Raw genomic sequence first — 25,308 nt, 5'->3', positions numbered from 1 at the left:
TGGCGAAGGAAGACGAGGAAATCCGTTAACTGCTGAAGAGTGGCTCTGAGAGGAGAGAGACCCCGTCCACAACACCAACCACAGAAGACGGACCACTTCCCCTGGTACACAGCTGCAGAGGACTGCCTGAGGTATCCCGCCATCTCTGTTGCTGCTCGACGAGAAAAGCCTCTCGCCCACAAGAGATGGAGGATAACAGCCAGCTGTGAAGAGACAGAGACCGAACTGATCGGTGGTACTGTTCCACGTGTGGCTGGCACAGGAGGTTGTGCCAGTGGGGAATCTCCCTTGGTGCTTCGGCGAGAAGAGCCAGGAGGTCCGGATACCAAACAGCCTGAGGCCATTTGGGTGCCACCAGAATCATCCGAAGATTCACGGTAACCAGCACCCTGCTGATCACCTTGCAAATCAGACAGAACCGGGGAAAGGCGTACACGAAGAGGTTGTCCCACGGATATTGAAGAGCATCCTCTGCAGCTGCCAATGGGTCCGGCACAACTGAGTAGAAAACCTTGAGTTTTCTGTTGTGCCGGGTGGCGAACAGATCCACGACTGGACGCCCCCACAGGTTGAAGAGCCTTTCTGCCACGTCTGGGTGGAGGGACCATTCGGTCCCTATCACCTGATTCCGACGGCTGAGCTTGTCTACCACTACATTCCTCTTGCCTGGAATGTATCGGGCCAACAGCTCTACCGAGTGAGCAACCACCCACTCGTGCACCTGCATCGTCAACTGCAACTGGAGGGACACTAGGCCCCCTGTTTGTTGACGTATGCCACTACCGTGGTGTTGTCACTCATCAACACCACTGAGTGTCCCATCACCCATTCCTGGAACTCTTGGAGAGCGAGAAACACTGCCTTGAGTTCCAGGACATTGATGTGAAGGTGCTTGTCGCGATGGTCCCACACACCTCCAGCCAGCAACTCCTCCAGGTGTGCGCTCCATCCCTCGGTCGATGCGTCTGAGAACAGCAACATCTCGAGGGGGGGGGGGGGGGGGGGGGGGCACTTTCTCTTACGAGATCCCGTCATCCAGCCACCAAGCTAGGTCCTGCCTCACCTCCTCTGTGAGAGACACGGGGAAGTACGGTGGGTCTCTTGCCTGTGATCAACTCACCTTTATCCTCCACTGAAGAGACCGCAGGTGAAGACGCCTGTGAGGGACTAACTTCTCGAGAGACGACAGGTGACCGATCATGACCTTCCACTGCTGAGCTGGCTGCTCCTGTAGGGACAGGAACCGTCCGGCTGCCTCCCTGAACCTGCTGATCCGTGAGTCTGCGGGGAAGACTCGCCCTGCTACCGTATGGATCAGCATGCCCAGGTACTTCATCCTCTGCTTGGGCTCGAGATCTGACTTCTCGAAGTTCACCACTAACCCAAGATCGCAGCAGAACTCGAGGAGTCAATCCCTGTCCTGTAGCAACTGCGAGCGGGAACTCGCCAGGACCAGCCAATCGTCAAGATACCTCAGAAGACGTATCCCTACCGAATGGGCCCAAGCCGACACCAGTGTGGACACTCGCGTGAACACCTGTGGCGTGGTTGAGAGACCGAAACAAAGTGCCCTGAATTGGTACACCATCCCATCGAGGATGAAGCGGGGGTACTACCTGGAGGACTGGTGGATGAGTATCTGGAAATAAGCGTCCTTCAGGTCCACAGAAAGCATGAAGTCGTTCTCCCTGATGGAATCAAGCACTGAGTGTGTCGTTTCCATCGTGAACCGAGTCTGGCGAACGAATTGGTTCAAGGGAGAGAGATCTATCACCAGGCGCCAGCCCCCCGATGACTTCTCCACAAGGAAAAGTCGGCTGTAGAAGCCCGGTAACTGATCCTTTACAATCTCCACAGCTCACTTGCTCAGCATGGTTTCCACTTCTTGCTGAAGCGCTATGTCCCTGACAGAACCGGGAACATACGTCTGTAGATGGACCGGGTTGGAGGTGAGGGGTGGCCGTGACTCGAAGGGTAGTAGATATCCGTCCCGAAGGACATCCACTATCCAGGCCTCGGCTCTGCAGCGCTGCCAAGTTACCCAATGGCTCGCCAGGCAACCCGCCATTTCTGGCAGCAGGTGAGGGGGAATGCTGTCCCTAGCATTTCCCCTTCTTCGATTTCTTCTCCCCAGATCCTCCTCTGGAGAAGGAGGACTGGGAGGAGGGCTGATGGTCACTCCTTACCGAAGAAGTCGAAGGCTTGATCTTTCCTCTCGGCTTCGACGAGGCCGTCGTCTTAGCCGCAGAGGAAGCGCAAGCTGAGCTCTTTGGCTTAGCCGCAGTGGCTCGAGGCTGCCCAGTCGCCTTCGAGACTGCCTGGTGGACTAAGCGGTCACTGTCCTCAGTGCACCACTGCTCCACCGCAGCATCCACCATCTCTCTGGGAGAAAGAGCGGGGGAATCCAGCACCGATCTGATTCTCAGACCCAAAGCTGCCTCACGGCCTGCTGACCTGGTCACTCGAGCGAGGACTGCGTCCCGACGTCTCAGAACCAGGATGTTCCCTGAGGAGGCCACGACCTTGGACACAGTGAGGGACCACAGGTCCAGCCAGGAGACTGCTTGGAACGCTGCCATGGCAGTCGATTCCGACGCCAATGCCTCTTGCTTTGAGAACCAGAGGTTCTTGGACAGCAGGTGTTGAAGACACACACCAAGAGTTAGCCTAACCAGCTCCGGGTTAACCTGTTTGGGCGGCAGCAGGTCCTCTGAAGGCACGTAGAAGCGCCTCTGTCATGGTAGAGGAGGGGGAAGCAGCTTGGACGACCTGCCCGACCGAAGTGATCCCTCCTGTCCGGAGACGAGAGTGTCCACTTGGCCCAGCACGCTGTTGGCCAAGGCTGATCGGGGCAGACCCACCGTCGTCCTGGGTTCCCTCTTAGGACCCCAGAACGACTCCAGCCTATATGTAGGCTCGGAGGGCGGGAGCACCGATCCTTCCCCAAGGTCACTGTGCTGACGAATCAGCGTGATGACCTCTGGATCTCAGGAGTGACTGCTTCCTGGGGAGATAGACCATCAAGTCCATCCAGGGAGAACACCTCATGAGACCCTCCTCCTTCCACAGGAGGAACCACGACAGACCCCTCCTGGTCTCCTCCAACCACTTGGGCGTACAATTTGGTCGGTCCCAAGACTGTACCAGGTTCATAGGCCCTCGTGGAGGACCGTGAGAAGCGCACTCCTCGCAGTCACTCCTAATTGCCTCGCTCCTCCCGGTGTAGCCTGAGGAGGTTGAAGGGATAGGAGAAGAAGACCTGATACTCCCCCCCCCCCCCCCCCCCCCCGAACTGGTGCGCTGGGGTGGGGGGGGTGGGGCTGTAGACGATTGCCAACCCGCGGTGACGATCGAGCTGCAGGTCTAGTCGCGCAGTCTCCCTGGGGAGAACCACTGGACCGAGAACGGTAGTGATGGTCCCGAGCGTCAGGAGAGCTGCTACCAGTCACCCTATCCGTCCGGTCCCGGTGGGAGCCACAGTCAGGGGACCGGCAGAGTCCTATGTCACGGTGGGAGCGTGGCCCGACCTCACAGCGCGTCACTCGGCTGGTCCTGGCGACCGGGGGGACCTCTTCCTCGCCTCAACCAGCATATGGTCTGGGGGGACAGTCGCGTCAACCCAGGGAACCGGCGGATCGCCATGAGAGCGATCGCTGGCCTGGAGGGAGTCACCTGAGCGACTGGTACCAGTCTTCCGCTCCGTGCCTGGGTCCTGGCGGCAAGCTGGCTCGGCTGCCTGGACCCTGGCTTCACGGTCAACCGCGGGCGACCGTACATTCGGTACCTCTCACGAACGAGTGGCCAAGACGGTACCTGGTGCCGAGGCAGAACCTCTGGCGCCAGGCGAGGAGGTGCCGGTGTTAGCCAGTACCCATCCAGTCCCTGTCTTCTTCCTAACGGAAGGAGAGACAGGCCCCATTCCCGAAGGAACAGGAGGACCAGCGGAAGCCCCAACTGGTCTCTGAGCGAGACTTCTTGAGGGGAGAGGAGGCAACCTTCTTCTTCCTCGGCTGTGGGGCCTTTGAAGTCGAAGGGGAAGAGGCAGCTGCAGACGACAACGAAGACGACGACACCTTCCTCTTCTTCCTCGTCAGCTTCCTCAGGACCACCGTCAGGTCCTCCATCCAGGACGGAGCTGGAGCAGTTGCCGAAGCAACAGGGTCCTGCTGCACCTGTCCAGAGGGACCTGCTGTGGGGGCAGCAACACCACGGGCTGGAGCGACGACGGCAGGAACTGGTACAGGAGCGGCAGCAACGGGAACTGGTGGCGGTACCGGAGCCAGCATCATCACCAGCACTGGCGGCAGGTCAAGCGGGGAGCTCTTGGGACACCGAAAGTCAGGGGCTGGAGTGAAAGCAGCGAAACCAGGCGGTGGGGTGACCTCCCTCCTCAGCAAACCTGGCAGCGGAGCCTGGACTGCAGCCGTCGCGGTAACCGTAGCCACATGCTACGTATACACCAGGTGGGGAGGAGCAGCGTAACCCGCCGTCGACACCGTTGTTGTGGTCGACGTCTCTGATCCATGGGTGACCGGCCTGGATCCACGCGCTGCTAGGTGGTACTGCAGCCACTGAATGCTCGGTGTCCCAGGGAGCCCAAGAGAGTACCAGACCTGTCCGAGATCGTCACCCGCAGCATGCACACTTGAGGAAAGAAAGGTCGGGTTAATGAGGGGGGGGGGTGTTCTTGATTGCCCAGAGGGGGAAATCTCCCACCCAGAGCGAACGTAAGACCCCGAATTCAACTGGATGCTGAGGTGCCGCGCGTCCTCCTCCACACTCGACTGGTCAAGTGAGGAGAAAACTGCGACACACCCCCCGAAGGGGAAGGAGCCATACGTGGGAGCTGAGATGGAGGAAGGAAAGAGGAAGACATGTCCGTAACCAGAGGAGTCACTGGAGAGCCCTCCGATGACTCCTTGGCCGGCTTACGCGCCTTCTTCCTTCCCTCGAAACACTCCCACTGCTCCCCTGACCACAATACACATAAATCCCATGGCTCAGTGCGAGAGCATTTACGCCCTCGACACCGAGTACATAAATCATGAGGGTCTACCTCCACAAGAAACTTAAAGGCCCCACACTTACGGCCCTCCACACCAGGGCACAATCTGTGGCTGACGGGGGACAGGGGGTCTCTCCGGCTCGCGGGAATCCATCATATCACAATCCACGAGCAATACAATAAGAATAAACAAATACTAAGTACTCACAAATTTCCAACACAAGCACTCAGAAACAGGGAAAGTAGGGAAAAAATGCTTCACAATGAGGTATCTCAGCATACGACACAGCGGGCAGAGCGGCGAACAACATGTCTGACATCAACGGCGGCCGAAAGCAAAGTGAAGCTTCACCTCCCAGCCAGGCGGGACACCCGACTACCGGACAAGCAGTTAACTGCTGAAGCTCCTTGTTCAAAAGCTTACGACCGGTTCCAGCTGCCGCTGATTACATTCCATATGTTAAAGGAGCGAGGGTTAGTATTACGTGTCGAAACAATCTCTAATCAGGAACCAAATGCTTTTAAACAAAAGCTTGCATCAGGAATCAATTGCTTTTAAGTTTTGGCTACAAATTCCAATAAAAAAAATAAAAAAAGGGACAACAGAATCTTACCCTTCCAAGCGCTGAACGAGATAAGAAAATTTATACAATTCACCCACTTTCTTCGCTGATGCTAAGGGCTATAAGAAATTCATTTAAAACAAAAATTTCTATTCGTGAATTGAGGCATAAGCTTGTAAGGGGCAACTGTAAGGTTCCAAAGGACTAAGGAAACATCCCACTCCAAAGTATGTATAAAGCTCCAGGGGAGGGCATGATTGTTTGAATGAGAGGCCAAGATTGATCTGTCAGGCAACAAGAGGAAGCTTTTGAGCAAAACCTGGAGTGCAAGCAAGAACAGAATGCAGTCTCTCTGACACAGAAATAGCTTCCCCCCAACCTGTTTGGTGACTTGATGAGCCAAGATAGGTGCAGACCTTGCCACTTGACACTGATTATCTCCTCACTGAGGGCCAAACATCCATAGAGAGTTCTCTCATCACAAGGGCAGTGAGAGCACCATGCCAAAGGTCCAACCATGAGAATATATGAAGTGAGGCCATGGCTACTGATTCTAAATTACGGGCTTTAGTTGGCACTAATGGAGACGCTCTTCCAATGGAGCTTCTTGAAAGCAGGTTTTTCAACAAAGAGCAAAGGAAAGCATCCAATCGTAGAGAGAGATCTTCAGCATCCTCTGGTGGGTAGAGTTCTGTTTTATGAGTGGTGGGGGGAGGAGTTTGCTTGATCAGCAGGTTGCAAGGAAATTTCTGACCCAAAGATCATGAACAGAACCCAACACCTGCTCTAAGGATGAGATCACTGGTTAAAGTCAACTACACCTTCCAAGGAGGCAGAGATGACAAATTTTTCCCCCCAATCTCATTCTGGTCTTGTCCTGCAAAAGATGAAACCTTTGTAGGTGACACCTACAAACAAAAAATGACAAATTTTCTAAGACAATTTTTATTTTTCATTGCTACAAACCTTCAGTCTTAATAATAAGATAATTTTCTAGCGCCAAGGTGCATCTGGTTAAATCGCAGATGAAAAGCAATGAATCTTGTGAGATCTGGCAAAGCGTGTGTATATCGGGTCAAGGACCATGCACCCACGCTACAGCATTCAGTCTTTTTCTTCACTGCCTGGGTGAGAGTCGTGATTGCCCCTCTTGGCCTTTTACCAAGTTCATTGCCCGTTTTCACCTGGTTTTATTTCAAACGCAGCACTGTAGTGGAAGGAGGACAGAAAGTAAGATGAACAAATAGTGATGCACTTCAATCCCTTTCCTTTCAGAGTATAAGAGAACTATGCCCAAAGGAGGTAGAAGGAATGGGAGGTCTCTCTCTAGAATGAGGTCTGGAAAAACTAAGCCCTATTAATAATAATAATAATCTCTAGAATGAGAATGAGCCTGCTTAAAGGGGAGAGGAGATTGTAAACTGGCCAAGCCAGATGGTAATGATACGAGCACCCAAAGGCGAAGCTAGGAAACGCTCTCTCTGCCACTTCGATGATGACAAGACTCTAACCCAGGCTGGTGACCCAGAGAGGGAAGGAGGGGGGCACACCTCACCTTCCTGGCATGAGTCTGCTGATGCATGAAGGAAAGAAGGAGAAGCCTCCTACCTGAGCAGGGATGCAATGAAGCATCGCTCCTGTGCTAAAAGCACTGATCACCTAAGGGTGACCTGACGTCTCTGCTCAGCCTATGAGAGGAGCAGTGATGTGAGGATTGTTTGAACCCCTTTCTATTATCATTGACATCTCCTTCTGCTTCCGACAATTTTATGAAACCAATAAGGATGAGGAAGATGGCAACAATCAGAAGGGTAAGGTAAAAGACAAGGATGAAGGGCAATGATACATTTTATTCCAACACTGTAGAGGATCTACACACAGTTGGGTTGAATGGGGTTAGGTACAGGAGAATGGGCAATGCCACAACCTGGTGGCAAAGGAGACAATGATCTGCTGGTCTTCATTCTTTCCTGCCAAGAAATCTCAACTGGCAGAAGTGGAAGCAGAACCAGCAATGTTAAGGGAAAGCCACCATTTCCACAAGTATCCATATGATGACAAATCTTTAGCCTCTTCATTATTAGATAAGGAATGAATAGGTTTGTATGTTGGTGATTTATCCTTCCTAACAGGAAAGGTGCCAGGGGAGGAGAGATGGTAGCTGAGGGTAGGAAAGCTCTAGAAGGACTAGGCATCACTTAATGTAGAGCCAAGCTCTAAGGGATGCTGATGAGCCTTACCTATGTTTATTCCTCCTCCTATTATAACCCTTTCACTGGGGCAATGACCAAGATACAAGGTATGCATTCATCACAAGGAAGGGCATGTACACTGTGGGTCTACCAATAGTGGTTATGTGGTCATTCATGACCCTCACAATGATGTTGGTCTTGTCTGTTCTCCATAATGGAAAAAACTAGGCCACAAGAATGATACCAAGGAAACACAAAATAACATGAAATGCTCAGCCAATCTATAGCATAATGAGATCAGAGAAATGAGGGACATCTGAACTAGACAGTGGCTGTAGGAAGAATGGATGGCATATGTGAGGAGAGTCAGGGTAATCTCCCCCAGCCCCCACAAATCCCAATCTTTACCAGGTTACCTGCCTTGATAGTCAAATCTACAGCCATCACAGCATGTGTTAAAGGACTTTCCAAATGTGAAAGGCATAAAGCTTGTATCCCCATGGAAAAATAAGACCTTGTAAAAACAACTTCAAATACAAATAATGCTCAGCTTGGAAACTAGTTCATATTTTCCACCTAAATTTTTCCAAAGAAAAAAAATATCACCCTGCAGGTATCATTAATTAATCATTGGGAGCTTTTTGGCATCACAATACAGTCATCATGGGAACTAGTACAAATATGAAATAAACTTGAACAATTTTGATATAGAGTAATATAACTGACATAACGATAATAATCATACTTACATAATTATGAAATATCGAAGACCTAGTTTCTGTTTACAGCGTGACTTCCATATGTGCTCCAAACATAGAGGCACGAAAAGAATAGCAGCTGTCGGTCTAATTACACATGCAGCACCCACCAGCCAAAGATATCCAGCGTTATAACTTTCTAGAATAAAATACATTATCATTAATTTTATATTCCTTTCATGATGCTGTACAGTATTTAATCATACAAAACAGCACAGACCAAAATTTCCACCCAGGCTTTTTCACATATATGAGCTTCCTGTGCAGCATCATACCTTGTTTCTTCTTCCATGGATAGTAACATAATGCAACAGAAGTAAGCACAGTCTCAGCAGAAGAGGTTAAGGTTCGAGGAGCACAATACTCCAAAAACCAAGATGATATTAAACAAATAATTGTCCAGGATGCCGAGTCTCTACTATACAGCTCCTTCGACAGTTTCCACGTGTGATAATCCCCTATACTAAATGCCACTGCATGGATCACCCTAGGAAGTTCTACCTGCAAAAGAAATACAGTAGTACGTATTGTATTCCACAGTAGCTCTTGTAACATTTTGCATATTATGTATGGTATACTTGCAATAAAACGATCTTGTGCACACATGTGAAAAATCAAGAGCTATACAGTAGTGCCTCAGGATACGAAATTAATCCGTTCCGAAGTGGCTTTCATAACCTGATTTTTTTGTATCTTGAACCACATTTTACATTTAAATTGCCTAATTTGTTCCAAGCCCTACAAAAACATCACAGTAAATTTTATAATAAAGCTAAATTGACCAATAAACAACAAAATACGTACAACAATTTGGACCATTCAATACCTAACATAAACTACATAAACTACATATACTATATGTACCTGTAAATAAAGTGTATTAGTGTACATGGTACAAGAAATAGAAATACTGTACGTACATAAGTATGTAGTAAAATGTGGAACCTTACCTTTCGAGTGAGGCGATCTCCAAAAGTGGCGACAGAGGAGGAGGACAAATGGCAGAAAACATGAACACTTAACTTTACGAAACACATTAAAAAATGGCAGAAAACATTAACACTAAACTTTACAAAACACATTAACAAATGGCAGAAAACATTAACACTTAAACTTTACAAAAAAATGATATTTTTATGATAAAATAAAGTTTCACATATACTTGCCGAACAGTTACATAGCTTATAGCTTCTTACCTTGCGGCAGTCGAAATTCAAATTGTTGGCGCCAGCGGCGTTGCTATCTTAAGTATAGGTGATACAAGACCCGCCCACATCCGGGAACCCTGGGTACTGCTAGCCTTCTACCGTCAATTTTCATTGAGCCGACACGTCCATCTGTGGGGAGGAGGGTGGGCTTTGATTATGTAACTGTTTGGTAAGTATATGTGAAACTTTATTTTATCATAAAAATATCATTTTCACATAAGTTACTTACCGAACAGTTACATAGCTAAATCCAAACTACCCAGAAGGAGGGTAGATGGACTACATAAAAATGACAGTAAGACCACATTAAACAGCAAATGTTGCAGTACCCTACCTTGTGAGAGAGCAGCTGCAGGAGAATACTGCCTTTGGTTGGCGCTCTCATCACTCGTAGGAGACGTGGGCAGTATGGCCAGGTCGTTCCTACTTAGTGGGCTTTTTGTAACCATGGACAAGACCGTTGGTTGACAAATATAAAAAACCTATAATGCCCTTGCCTGGCTTCAAAAACAGATACAAAAAAACAACAGACCATCACCTATACCAAAAACAATGACATACTCAAAAGTAATGAATAAGATCTGGAGGTTATCCAAGGTACTATGAGCCTCCAGTCTGCCCACGACTCAACAACCTAAAACAAAGCGAGGAGACAGTAGAGGATAGAAAGTTCCCCTATGTTTCCTTTCCCAACACCATGTCCGCTACCGACAAAGGACCCAATTTACAACCACTATCATAGGTAGCCTCTACATTCTTCAGGTAAAATGAGGCGAACACAGATCTCGATCTCCAAAACGTAGATTGAAGAATCAAGGAAAGCGACATATTGTGCTTGAAGCTTAAGGATGTCGCCACTGCACGTATTTCATGTGCTTTCACCTTAACCACATTCAGAGTCTGATCTTGGACTTGAGAGTGTGACTCCAGTATCAGACTTCTCAAAAAGAACGAAATAGCGTTCTTGGAGAGGGGTTTTGCAGAATTCTTAACCGAACACCAAAGTCGGTCGTTAATTACCTCTAACGACTGTGTCCTTGACAGGTAACATTTCAGAGCTCTGACAGGACATAGTAAATATTCTTCGTCCATCGGACCCACTATATTAGATAATCCCTTAAGTACAAAAGATTTAGGCCATGGGTTAGAGGGAGATTCGTTCTTTGCTAAAAATTCGTTAACAAAAGAACAAACCGCATTACTATTTTTGAAACCAACCTCTTTGTGGATGGCTTGTAACTCACTCACTCTTCCTGCTATAGCCAATGCGAAGAGAAAAAGTGTCTTCCTCGTTACATCTCTCAAGGACGCTTCACTAAGTGGCTCGAATCGTGAAGAAATCAGAAAAGTTAGAACTACGTCCAAGTTCCAGTCCACACTATCCTTCTTGGATACTTTTACTGTATTAAATGATTTAATTAAATCTCCAATATCCTGGTTAGAGGAGATGTCAAGCCTTCTATGCTTAAACACTGAGGACAGCATAGCTCTGTACCCTTTAACTGTCGATACCGACAAGTTCTTAACTTCTTTAAGATACAGCAAAAAATCAGCTATTTCTGTCACAGAGGTTTTAGAAGACGAGAAATTATGTCTGCTGCACCACGTCCTAAAGACTCCCCACTTCGATTGGTAAAGCTTGGCAGAAGAGCTTCTTCGACAGTTAGCAATAGCCTCTGCCGCTCTACGAGAAAACCCTTTAGCTCTGACGAGTTTCCAGACAGTCTGAACCCTGTCAGTGACAGCGCGGACAAATTCTGATGATACCTGTCGAAGTGGGGCTGTTTGAGTAGCCGAGGATACTGAGGAAGAAGTCTGGGATGGTCTATAACCAACTTGAGAAGGTCTGGGAACCACTCTTTCCTGGGCCAGAATGGTGCTACCAGCGTCAGTGACACATTTTGATGCGAGAGGAACTTGTTCAACACCTCTCTGATCATTCCAAATGGGGGAAAGGCGTAAACGTCTAGACCCGTCCAATCCTGAAGCATTGCGTTGGTCTTCCAAGCAAGAGGATCTGGAACTGGGGAACAAAAGATCGGAAGTCGATTGTTCCTCGACGTGGCAAACAGATCCACTGCAGGTCTTCCCAAAGTTTCCAAAGTTCCTGACAAACTTTGTCTTGCAATGTCCATTCCGTGGGAAGAACTTGGTTTACTCGACTGAGTTCGTCCGCCAGTACATTTAACTTCCCCTGTACAAACCTCGGAACGAGGGAAATATCCCGATCTTGAGACCAGAGAAGGAGATCTTCTGCGACTTTGTTGAGGGAGAATGAATGGGTTCCTCCCTGATTCCTTATATAAAATAGAGCCGTGGTGTTGTCGGAGTACACTGCCACTCTCTTTCCCACGACCAAAGGAGCGAATGCTTGCAGACCGAACCAAATCACCTTCAACTCCTTCATGTTGATGTGATTCAACCTCTCTTGCTCTGACCATAATCCTGAGATCTTTTTGTTCCCTAGGAGAGCTCCCCAACCTCTGTCCGATGCGTCGGAGTATAACTAGGTCTGGGTTCCGTAATGTCAGGGAGAGACCCTCTTGCAATCTTTCACTCGACATCCACCATCTCAAGTCGTTCTTGATCTCTTCCGACACTGGGAACGAATACGTGTCTGGTTGAGACTTCCGACACCAACTCGCTTTGAGAAAAAACAAGAGATCTCATGTGAAGACGACCCAACTTTACAAACGTCTCTACTGACGATAACGTCCCTAGGAGACTCATCCATTCCAAGGCGGAGGAGGACTGACAGTTCAGGAATTGGCTCACTTTTTTGAGGCAAGATTCTATTCTTTTCGGGGACAGAAAAACCCGAAAAGTCTGAGAGTCCAGAATCATCCCCAAATAAGGGATCTTCTGGGAAGGCACTAATTGAGACTTCTCCAGGTTGATGAGAATTCCCAATTGACTCGCTAATGACAGTGTCTTCCGTAAATCCTTCACGCACTGTGTCCTCGAACTCGATCTGAGAAGCCAGTCGTCCGGGTAAAATGCTGCATTTATGCCCAACATATGCAGCCATTACCCCAATGGAGCAAGAACACGAGTAAACACTTGAGGGGCCGTCGAAAGGCCGAAACAAAGGGCTCTGAATTGATACGTCCTCCCTTCGAACACAAATCTCAGGAACTTCTTTGAACTCTGGTGAATCAGCACATGAAAGTAGGCGTCCTGCATGTCCAGGGACACCATCCAATCGTCTGGGCGAAGTGCCGACATCACAGAACAATTTGTTTCCATATTGAACTTTGTCTTCAGCACATGAAGGTTCAATGCGCTTACATCTAGCACTGGCCTCCAACCTCCCGAGGCTTTGGGAACTACAAAGAGTCTGTTGTAGAATCCCTGAAAACTGTCGAGGACTTCCTCTACTGCTCCCTTCTTGATGAGTGCATTGACCTCTGCTGCTAAAGCCAAGGCTCTCTCTGATCCTGGAGAATATGCTGTTAAGCTGATTGGTGTATCAGAGAGAGGAGGATCTAAAATAAAAGGAATCGAGTATCCCTCTCGAAGAACTTGTACTACCCATTGCTCTGCACCTCTTCGACTCCATTCTTCCCAAAAAAGATGGAGTCTTGCCCTTACTTGCACGTGAAGGAACGGCTTCTCACTTGTCCGAAGGTTTGGGGGGAGGTTTCTTTGAGGACTTGTACTGTGGACGCAAATTAGTCCTGGGTCGTTGCCACTTAGGTTTATTCCCTCGAAAGGGATGCTTCTGAAGAGGAGACGACTTTGCTCCTGTCGGAGTAGGCTCTTTCAAACGTCTAGAAGGCTGAAGAAGATCATTAGATTTCTTTTCTAAATCCGATAGAATTTGTTGAATGGTTTCTTCAGGGAAAAGGTGAGATTTACAGAGAGGAGCAAACATGAGAGCCGACTTCTGGTTATTAGTGACTCCTTTAGACACGAAAGAACGACCACCTTCCTTTCTCTTCTTCATCACTCCCATTGTGAAAAGGGCTGCTAATTCTCCCGAACCATCTCTAACAGCCTTATCCACACAGGACAGAACTCCTAACCAATCTGTGGCAAAATCCTCTTCTAAAGACTGACAGTCTTCAATCTTGGGAGCTAAAGAGGCAATGGTCCAGTCCAAAAAACTAAATACCTCAAATACTTTTAAAATATTCTTCACCAAATGGTCAAGCTCTGAAGAAGAAAACAAAATTTTAGCTGACGAAAAAGCTGCTCTTCGGTGTGAGTCCACTAAACCTTTCTCTCTTCTTCATCACTCCCATTGTGAAAAGGGCTGCTAATTCTCCCGAACCATCTCTAACAGCCTTATCCACACAGGACAGAACTCCTAACCAATCTGTGGCAAAATCCTCTTCTAAAGACTGACAGTCTTCAATCTTGCGAGCTAAAGAGGCAATAGTCCAGTCCAAAAAACTAAATACCTCAAATACTTTTAAAATATTCTTCACCAAATGGTCAAGCTCCGAAGAAGAAAACAAAATCTTAGCTGACGAAAAAGGCTGGCTCTTCCCGGTGGTGAGTCCACTAAACTCCGGAGAAGTCTCCCTGGGAAGAGGCCGACACTCCCAAAGAAGGAACTTCTCCAGTTGCGTAGAAGCGATACGCTTTACTCTGAAGCTTAGAAGGCGGGAATGCAAACGAAGCCTTACCTGTTTCCCTCTTCTTAGAAAGCCACTCTGTTGACTCCTTAAGGGCCTGCTTCGAGGACTGAGAAAGAACCAGTTTAGGTAGACACGAATACGCTGTCTTCCTATCTTTAACGAGCATTGAAGGCGGTGAAGACGGAGAAGCAGGTTCAAAGTAATCTGGATAAGTGGAAAGGAAAAATTTAAGAAGACTCGAATAAGCCGACGAATCCTCGTCATCTTGATCCAAAGCTTCCTCTTCAGACTGCTCGGAAGCGGAGTCGAAATCAGGCTTATGTTGTACCCCGGTGGAGGATTTCAACAAACTCATAAGATCCTGGAAATGCTTCTTAAATGGAGCTAAGGTAGAATCGTCTAACACTGTAGAAGTCGATGGTCTTTCAGTTGAAGAACGATTCTTTCTAACAGGTGAAGTCTCCGCACAACGAGTCGACACGGGCGAACAACCAGTCGAAATTCCTATCGACTCACGGCGAGGGGAGTCGAACGAAGACGAGCGAATACGCATCTCTGGACAGTAATACGGAGTCAAACGAGGCGACCGAGCCGAAACTGCGACTGAGACTCGCTTGGGAGAGTCGAGCGATCGTGAATTATCACGAAGTTTAGTCCGAGATCCATTGCTTCTAGCCGAAAAATGCAACTGCGGAGGAGATTCACTAAATATCACATCCGGAGCAAAACTACACGAAGGTTGAGGACTCCAATGCCTCTTAGACTTCTTAACAGGAGTCGATGACGAATCACCCTCAAGAATCGAATGTCTTTTTAACTGTCGAGACACCAAATCACTTCACCTTTTACGCACTGGCGATTGCACTTCCGAATCAGAAGACAGACGAGAATCACAAACACTAATACCTTTCCACATCTTTTTGGACAACACCCGCGTCGACGGCTGACCGTGGGCAAACTCCCCCAGACTCCTTCCGACCTCCGGTATGTCTTCTCCCGGTTGCGGGGGAGCGGGACAGTGACCTTCGTCTGGGAGTCGAGAGGGAACGGACAACCGCCTCCTCAGGCGCAACATTAACACTTTGCACTGCACTAGATTTCACTGTACTATCTACGAATGCTTTAAAAGACATGCCTAACTTCATAACTGATTCAGCTAACACTTCGAACTTTTTTTCCATCTTAGACTCAAGCAAGGCAATGGTGTTGGGTTCGGAAACATGGGCAACTTGAGCAGGGGTAATCAAAGGAGAAGTAGGAGGACTATTAATTGGAGACATATTCTCTAATAAAGGAGGCAAGAGAAGACTTATTTGTCTCCGAAGGAACAGGAGTAGTTTCTAACCTATTCTTACTACTAGCCTAAGAGCTGCCTTCCTCTTCCTATCCTTCTCCATTTTCTCAGCATGCAATCTAACCGCCTTCCATCCCTGTTCATCCAATCCTTTACATTCATCACATGTCACATCCATACCATTACAATTTTGTCCTCTGCATTTAGTACACTTAGAGTGCGGATCGTGACATAACTTAGCTAATCTTGTTTTGTAGCCAGCGCTGCAAAACCTTACAGAAGATGAACTAGAATCTGACATAATTAGCAATAATGACGAAAAACAGAATAAAGATAGCTAACTGGCAAGAAAAAACCAAAAACTTGTACATCACCAAACAAAAACCAAAATCCAAAATGGCGACGCAGGAGACTGCAGCGAAAATCTCACAGGTGTTACCCCGTGAGCGGCAGAAACGAAAATTGACGGTAGAAGGCTAGCAGTACCCAGGGCCTGGATGTGGGCGGGTCTTGTATCCCCTATACTTAAGATAGCAACGCCGCTGGCGCCAACAATTTGAATTTCGACTGCCGCAAGGTAAGAAGCTATAAGCTATGTAACTGTTCGGTAAGTCACTTATGTTTAACTTAAAATTAAATTTCTTTTTTTTTTTGTCTTTTTTATTTTTACATTCTTTTTACTTTTTTATACTTTACATTTTTTACAAAATTTCAATTTCTTCACCACTTTCAACTTTCTGTTGTTTCGTATCACTTGCATCTTCCTGTTTGCTTACTCCTACTAAAGGCCTCTTTAAAAAATAACTATCCAAGGAAGATTGCTTCTGCCTGCTTTTCACAATGTTTCTGAAACAACTCAGGCAAATATCATTGAACTGCGCAAGCATACGACCTGTGTAAGCCTTTTCGGGGTGTATCTTTTCTACTCCTCCTCCTCGCTGCTGCTAGAGAACTCTTCTTGAACGACGTTATGTTGCATGGCCTCCAACTCCTTCAGGTCATCTGTCGTAAGCTCCTCTTTGTGCTCCTTGAGAAGGTCATTGATGTCGTCCTCATCGACAACCAGCCCCATGTACTTGCTGAGTGTAACGATCTCGTCAAGATCTGGTTGTGAAACAGTTTCAGGATCGTCAACTGTTTCTGAATCTGCATCAGCTTCACCCACATTGAATCCCTCGAAGTCTCGGGCAGATACGGCATCAGGCCAGAGTTTCCTCCACGAAGAATTCAAGGTTCGCCTCGAAACCTCCTGCCAAACTTGATCGATGAGTCGGATGCATATCACAACATCGAAATGCTCCTTCCAAAATTCACGCAAGGTGAGGTTTGTGGTATCAGTGATGTCGAAACATCTCTTGAACAGATGTTTCGAATACAGCTTCTTGAAATATCACTTGCTGGTCCATGGGCTGGAGGAGAGGGGTGGTGTTAGGCAGAAGATAGAGAACCTTGATGAAAGAATACTCCACTAGGATATCTTCCTCGAGGCCAGGAGGGTGAGCAGGGGCATTGTCCAACAACAGCAGACATTTCAGAGGGAGGCGCTTCTCTTCAAAGAATTTCTTCATTGTCGGGCTTGAAGGCTCGAGGAGTCTCTGAATGATACACAAGTAGGGGAACGACTTTACAATCCCCACTGGCATTAGAACAGCAAGCATGAGAAAAGCAGAGCAGAAGAAGATGGATGTGGCAGAAAATGAGAATGCTTAGGTGGATGTCTGGGGTAACAAGAGTGGATAGGATCAGAAATGACTACATAAGGGGGTCAACTAAGGTGGTGGAAGTATCAAAGAAAGTGCAGGAGGGGAGGCTGAGATGGTATGGACACCTGTTGAGGAGAGATGAGGACCACGCTGGGAGACATACTATGGGAGAGTGAGGTGCAGGAAGAAGAAAGAGAGGGAGACCAAGAAAGAGATGGAAGGACTGTGTGAGAGGAGATTTACATGAGAAGGGAATTGATGAGGCAGAAGCGCAAGATAGAAATAGATGGAAACGGCTCATCCGAAACGGCGACCCCATATAAAAATAGGGAAAAAGCTGGGAAGAAGAAGACTGGCATTAGAACATAGTGCGAGCGTAAGCCTGTCTTTCATAGGCTTCTGCCCGGGTAGCTTCTTTTCTTCCTCCGTGATGTACGTCCGACGAGGCATTTTTTCCAAAAAAGGCCAGTCTCGTCACAGTTGAAGACTTGCTGAGAACTGTAGCCTTCCTTGATCGTCATCTCATGAAACGTCTTAATAAAGGCTTTGGCCGCTTTCATGTCCAAGCTGGCAGCCTCCACATGCCGCACCACCGAATGGATGCCAGTCCGTTTACGGAATTTATCAAACCACCCACGAGAAGCCTTGAAGTCTGGGGTTGCCGTTGATGTCCCTCCCTACTCCTCCGTCATCTTTGGCCTGGGAAACCAGATCACCGAAAATAGCGCTGGTCTTATGGCAGATTGCCGTCCAGGTTATCGTATCGCCAGCAATTTCTTTGTCTTTTATCTTTTATCCATACAAGAAGCAGCCTCTCCATCTCATCATGCATGTGGCTCCTCTTGTTGGACAAAATAGTCCCGCCCTTGGAAGGTGTAGCTGCTTTGATGGCTTCCTTCTGCTTAAGGATGGTGCCTATCGTCGATGGATTTCGGCCGTATTCCTTAGCGATCACACTCAACCACATGCCAGCTTCACACTTTTTAATGATCTCCATCTTTGTCTCCATAGAAAGCATCCTCTTCTTTCCATGAACTTCAGCAATATTCTTGGGACCCATGGCTATAATTAAGTTAATTAAGTTCACACACAACACGATAAAGTAGAAAGCGAAATCACTAACACGAATTTACATTAACAAATGAAATACATATATATGTGAACAAATGAATTCTGCGTGCATACGATAACGCTGGTGCGACAAAGTGGCCGAAGGACGTCTTTATGTAGAGGCATGATGGGATAGATGCTGACCAATAGGAGAGCAGGATCTTACGCCGGTGACTAGCATCAGGAACCAATGGGAGAGTGGGAGGATGGTGGCGAGTCTACAGAGTTAGAGGCACGCAAGTTTTAAAATTGTTCTTGGTGGTCAGGGTGAATCTCAAGACTTTACAGTACACCCTTTCATAACCTGAATTATTTTTGTATTCAGAAGCAAAAAAAATCTTCGTCTTTGCTTTCGTAACTTGGATTTTTCGTAAGTAGGGACTTTCGTACGTCGAGGTTCCACTGCATTTTCTTATCACTTATTATATATTGTAAAATAGTTTACTTAGATCACCACTAAGATAGTATATTTATAACCTTAACAAGGGTGACCCCACAGATTCTTTCAAAAGTTTGGAGGAAAAAATTAAACCAGTTGGAAAAACATTGATGTTAGACCAAATAAAAGAAACTATTCCTCTGCATTTCTGACTGTCGATGCTTCCTTTTCAGAAGTAAAGGACAAAGCAAGACACATACCCAAAAGTTTAAAAATAAAACTATTAAAATAATATCACAGATTATCTGTAGTGAAGTGTGGTTAAAAACAGCGGGAAAAATTTAGTAAGAGCAAAGGATAGTAAAAATATCTTTGCGATGTTGTTTGGTAGTACATAGTGAGAATGAGAATGTAATTGATTTAGAGGGATTTGACTGCAAAGTGGAAGGAGTGAACTTGGTGAGTACACAGAATGCATATAAGGATATGCAACAGTTGGGTGAACTGGAAGCAACACCAAGTTGTGAAGAAGACGGTATGTATAGTGTGTGCGAGTTCCCTTTGACTGAAAGTGATGAAAGAGTTAATGTGGGAGTGTGAGTGAGGAGTTAAAAGTACAGGAAAGTGTAAATGGGAAAGTTTTGGATAGCCTGAGGCAAAGTGTTGAAGAAATAAATGAGAGTATGGAAGAGATGTTAGCAGCAATGTCAGGTGTTGCCAAAGTTGAAACAGACATAAGACTAGGCAGACCATTGTAAATGATTAGGCAAATGAAATTCCACCTTTTCATTAAAGTTATTACATATTTGGACAAAATATCTGGCTGTGGCACTGTCTAAGGAATAATCAACAAGTCTAGGGCACCGTAAGGGGGATTGTGATGCCCATTAACTTTTGAATTTCGGTTAGAGGCGAATCTCGCTTAGCATCAGGCCCCCGGAATGGAGCCCCTGCCTTTAACCGGAGGCTGCCTGTAACTTGAAAAGCTGCCACAATGCCTTACATTCATTACATCTTACTTCTATTGAACAATTCTGTCCCCTGCAATCTGTGCAAATGGAATGAGAGTCATAGGATTCTCAACCCGGTCAAGTACTATTACAGTTCTTGCTGCAATACCTAATGCTAGAAGTGCTTGAGTTTGGCATAATGGTAAAGTCTGAAAATCCTTTTAATTGGGAGTCAAATTTTAACAAAGACTGGTGAAATCTGAAAACCCTCTTAATTGGGAGTCAAAACTAAACAAAAACCGTCAAAATGGGTAGTAATAGAGCCTAAGTCTATCTAATTGTGTTGTAACGCTATACAATTTAAGGCTATACAATTCCAGAATACTTCACCTAACATGATGAAATGCCAACCATAAAGAGACGAATTCCAAAACAAAGCTGGAGCTAACAGCTGTTGTATAGCCATCAGCCAGCAGAAACAAATTGAAGCCATGTTTACTAGTTGTTCCTCTCTTGTCCCAAAATTAGTGGAGCTAATCACCAGCTGCTAGAAATAGTGCAACCCACAAATTTCAAAATTCTAGCTGCAGATTGTAGAAACTTTTAGCTATGTAATTACTTGGTATGTTATGTACATGAAAATATAAATCATTTCAGCCTAAATGGAATTAGAACATTCTTAAAAAGTTGTGATAATTTGTCACTTACTATGAGCAAAATTATCAATACAGTAAACTCATCTCGAATTTTTTTTTAGCAATAACGTTTCAGGACATGTTTATCTAGCCATAAAACAGTCCAAAACTGTCAATAACTTAATTTTGATCATCTTGAAATACAAAAATTGGCGCCCCTTTAAATAGATATAAAGAAGTACAATGGGACAAAGAAATCTTAAGAGACATTACTTGAATGCACAAAACTTTCTGAATTAACTGTACTATGCTTATTTCTGCACTGTCAGAGCCCCGTGCTGTATTTCAAATATTTATCTTCTGAATTTTATACTCTAATACTCTACTGTATCAGGACACATATGGCTCTTCCCTACATACATGAAAAAAATAGAATTGAAGTCAACAAAAAGCATTTCAAATCAGATCTAAAGTTGACTACAGTTTATTTAGCCACGATGACTTACCAATAATAATGGATAGTCAAGCTTCACAAAGTGTAATACTTTGTACATAAAACCAAAAATAGCAGGATACACTGCGCTGCGAATTCCATGTTGCCATTCCCATGTCTGGTACCCATACCTACCAAGAAAAATAAAATCTAATTGCAGCATAACAAATCTTAGTACAGGCTATATTCTAAAATAAAGACTACAATAAATAATGAAAACCAAAACTTTTGTACCACATAGTATACAGTGTTCATTCTTCAAGTTAACAACTACCATACATGCTGGCGTATAAGGCGACCTTTTAACCTAAGAAAAGCTCCCCCAAAATGGGGGGGGGGGGTCATCTTATATGCCAAGTATAAAAACCAATCCTTACATCCTGCCCAAATTTTTATGATAGACTAACCCATGACGTACCTATAGTTGTGTCAACAGTCAACTACCATCACAACTATTGACACTGTAAACAAAACATTTGTATGTAATAATAATGGTAAAAACCTTTCATGTGAATCACTAGCGACACACCATCGATACTGCAAACAAAACAAAAAACAACTGTAATTACAGCAGTTACCGTAGGTAGTAATTACCATAATTAGATGTTTGGATGGGCAAGCTCTCACTTTGTTACAAGCTTTATCCAGGGTATCATATACGTATTCAAATACAGTTATCACAAGAACTCATCATAACCACAACATTATCAGTAAAAGCAAAAGGAGGAAGTATGAGTCTTCCTTCAAGTTAAAAGCAGTAAACTTTGCAAAGGAAGACGCAGCAGATATTGGCAAGCCATCAGATTAGAAATTTGATCCGTATGATGATTTCCTTGCAAATATATCACATGACATCATCAATTAACTTATGATATCAGATGATGTAAATGATAATAAATTTGTAGGATTTTAATGGTTTAAAAATGTTTTAATCATTGGAAATAAAATATCTGTTATATACTGTACCAGTATTTTTCTTAAATGACCTCACCATTGCTTATGCTTATGTAAATCAACTGATAGTTATTTAATTCAATAAACTGGGGATCATCTTACATGGCGAACATTCCTCTAAACCTACTTTTTACATGAAAAATGTGGGGATTGTCTTATATGCAAAGTTGCCTTATACATCAGAATATATAGTAAAGATCCTTTTAGTTTGTTTAATACTGTAAATCTTCAAATATCAATCATATCAATTTAACATCATCCAACACTAGTGCTCATTTTAACTTCCTGCCAATTACTTTTCATCATTAAACAGCCCTCTCAGTAAGTTCACCATGAAATACCCTACCACCAAGTAGCACACTTCGATGCATCATAAGGTAACCTAACCTGACTTAGTGTACAGCAACCTACTTGGCTGAGGGCTATCACCCTACAATTTCATAAAGCCGTATAACCTAACTTAAACTAGCATGGCCATTTCAACATTCTTCCCATCAAACCTTTTAGCAATTAACCATCCTCCCACTAAGGCAGCCTACGTTGGAGGATGTTAAACTGTAACTATCTATCCTTCTCAATCTATTTTCCAACCAAGACAAAAGGAAATCTAAATAGTAAAGCAAACATTACATATCTCTTCCTGTGGAGGGAAAGGCATGTGTTATTGATTATGATTATGCTAGCATTACATCGCTCTGCAAGTTCTTCATTTGTCGTTTGATGTCTACACCCCAACTCAAATAAAAAAAACCCAAGGTAAAAAAAATTAAAAAAACTCAATAACAAAATAATCAAGCTAATTTCAATCAATACTTCAACATTCTTGCTTATCCCATAGTATCTAACAGTAGTATGTCAATGATTCTGAAGATATTAAAAACTACCATAAACAATCATTAAGAGTTACAACCAAGGAAGGAGGAGTTTCTCATTACACACACCAATGGCTAAATTATCAGCACCAAAACATTGTCAGAGCTTGTATAACTATACTAGTACAAGTAGTCCCTGGTTAACGGCGGGGGTTCCGTTCCCGGGGATGTGCCGGTAAGTGAAAACCACCATTAATCGAAACTTGGCAATTTATGGTGCCATAAGGGCACTTACGGCACCGATAACTGGTTATCAGTGCCATAAGCACCCTTATGGCGCCTCTGTTAGGGATTTTATGGGGCCAGACAAGCGCCATAAAACCAAGTCTGCCAATAACAGGGACTGCCTCTATTTGAATATAATTTGAATGAAGCTGCTGAAGTCCTCTTGCAGCATTGAGTTGGAATCAAATTGTGTGTAAGTAATAAATCAATTAGTACTATTTTGTTTTGTTTTTTATTTTAAGATACCTACATACTATATAACTGCAATCACATGTTAGGTATTAAAAGTATGTACTGTGGTAATAATTCAAATCACAACACAGCCTATTTTAAAACAATACCATACATTTAGAACTTACCCAAATGCCATGTGATGAGCAATTTCTGTGGCTTGCCAATACTCATCTGCAACAAACCATGTCTGGATAAAAAGTACGCTTAATAAGCGCACCAAAAGAAAAACCATCCATGGATTATTGATGAAATCTGATGAAAGTACCTGGAAAACAATTTAACATGAAATATTAATGCATACAAAATACAAAACATACAAAATTCATAAATATTAACAGAACATACAAGCAACTTTTAATAGCACTACTATTCTCCTGGTTTACAAACTGATTTTGTCAATGGCAAAATCTCCCTCTAAAGCCATAATCTTTAATCTTCCTGAACCACATTCTTAATTTAGCCCAATATTTCATTTCATATTTCCCTACACTAGTCTATTTTTTACACTTATCTAAAATAAACTAACCTACAACCATAATTTACTCATCCCAGTTGTAGCGTACAATGGATCACCTTCAATTTTTCTACAAGGCTTAGACACCTATCAACTTAATGATTCTTGTTCCCAGTTATGGTCCACTTCACCTGTTCTGTTTTCAAACAAACACAATACAGTAGAACCCCTGTGTTTGCAGGGGATGGGTACCACACCCCCTGGGAATAGCCAAAATCCACGAATACTTAAAACATCTCTATAAACGCTTAGAACTGCCTATTTTGAAAGCTAAAAAAAAAACTAAAAAGGCATTTAGTCACAAAAACGATAGGAAAATATGTTGTTATAATACAATTAAGTTTGTTCATACTTACCTGGCAGATATATATATAGCTGTATTTTCCGAAGTCCGACAGAATTTCAAAACTCGCGGCACACGCAGTGGGCGGCCAGGTGGTAGTACCCATTCCCGCCGCTGGGAGGCGGATATCAGGAACCATTCCCATTTTCTATTCATATTTTCTTAGTGCCACTGTCTCCTGAGGGGAGGTGGGAGGGCACTTAATTATATATATCTGCCAGGTAAGTATGAACAAACTTAATTGTATTATAACAATAACATTTTGTTCATGTCACTTACCTGACAGATATATATATACAGTAAGTCCTCGGGTTACGCCGGTCTCGACTTACGATGTTTCGTAGTTACGAACGCGCCCCCATAAAAATATAAAAAATATTATTTTGCGTCGTTCCGTCTTACGCGGTTTAGCGTCGTAAGCGACGTAAACAAACGCGAACTAGTTCCGGGCGCACGGCGGAAGAATACGCTTTGTGGGGGAGAGGATGGCGTCGCTTCGCTACGCTCATTCCTCGCCCATACGCCATTTTGGTTGTTTACACTGCCTCTCTCTCCCTCGTGTTGTATCGTTTTTGTAACTTTTTGCTCTTTGTTATGGCTCCCAAGCGCAAGGCGGACTCTTCTGATGGTAGTGCATCGAAGAAAAGAAAGGCCATCACCATGGAAATTAAAGTGGACATTATAAAGCGATCTGAGAAGGGAGAAACGCCAACAAACATTGGCCGCTCGCTTGGCCTTAGCCGTTCGACCGTTGCTACCATTATCAAAGATAAAGAGCGTATCGTTGAACATGTGAAAGGATCTGCTCCTATGAAAGCGACAGTGATAACTAAGCAGCGTAGTGGTCTAATAATCGAAATGGAAAGGTTATTGGTGCTTTGGTTGGAAGACCAAAATCAACGGCGTATCCCAGTCAGCCTTAAAGTGATTCAGGAGAAGGCGAAAAGATTGTTTGAAGCGTTGAAAAAAGAAAAGGGGGAGGGAAGTGAAAGTGAAGAGTTTGTGGCTAGTAGGGGTTGGTTTATGCGATTAAGGCTCGGGCCAATTACCATAACCTTAAAGTGCAAGGTGAAGCTGCTAGTGGGGATGAGAAAGCAGCGAGTGAATTTCCTAAAGCGTTGTCTGAGATAATTAAGGAGGGGGGTTATTCTGCTCAGCAATGTTTAACGTAGACGAGACAGGTTTGTTTTGGAAACGTATGCCTAACCGCACTTACATCGCCACGGAGGAGAAGTCAGCACCCTGGTCATAAAGCCAGCAAGGAGAGGCTAACTTACTTCTTGGGGGTAATGC

General features: G+C 45.0%; 1 protein-coding gene across 4 annotated transcripts in view; it reads right to left on the bottom strand.

The window, feature by feature from the left end:
* The window catches only part of LOC135201747 (GPI mannosyltransferase 3-like), a 120,897-nt gene extending 97,450 nt beyond the window's left edge, over positions 1–23,447 (bottom strand). For 2 of the 4 annotated variants that reach the window (XM_064230987.1, XM_064230995.1), the window contains exons 1-4: positions 23,284–23,447; positions 20,887–21,004; positions 8,794–9,019; positions 8,510–8,657 (exon numbers count right to left, since the gene is read on the bottom strand). In XM_064230987.1, the coding sequence (XP_064087057.1) occupies positions 8,510–8,657; positions 8,794–9,019; positions 20,887–21,004; positions 23,284–23,390 (599 nt within the window). In that variant the 5' untranslated portion in view covers positions 23,391–23,447. The remainder of the gene's footprint in view (positions 1–8,509; positions 8,658–8,793; positions 9,020–20,886; positions 21,005–23,283) is intronic. The other 2 variants (XM_064230977.1, XM_064230967.1) reach the window with 1 other exon arrangement.
* Between the last annotated feature and the right edge of the window lie 1,861 nt (positions 23,448–25,308).

Source organism: Macrobrachium nipponense, chromosome 23, assembly GCF_015104395.2.
Source record: "Macrobrachium nipponense isolate FS-2020 chromosome 23, ASM1510439v2, whole genome shotgun sequence".
In the NCBI taxonomy this organism is placed as follows: domain Eukaryota; kingdom Metazoa; phylum Arthropoda; class Malacostraca; order Decapoda; family Palaemonidae; genus Macrobrachium; species Macrobrachium nipponense.
This window is presented reverse-complemented; position numbering and strand designations above follow the sequence as displayed.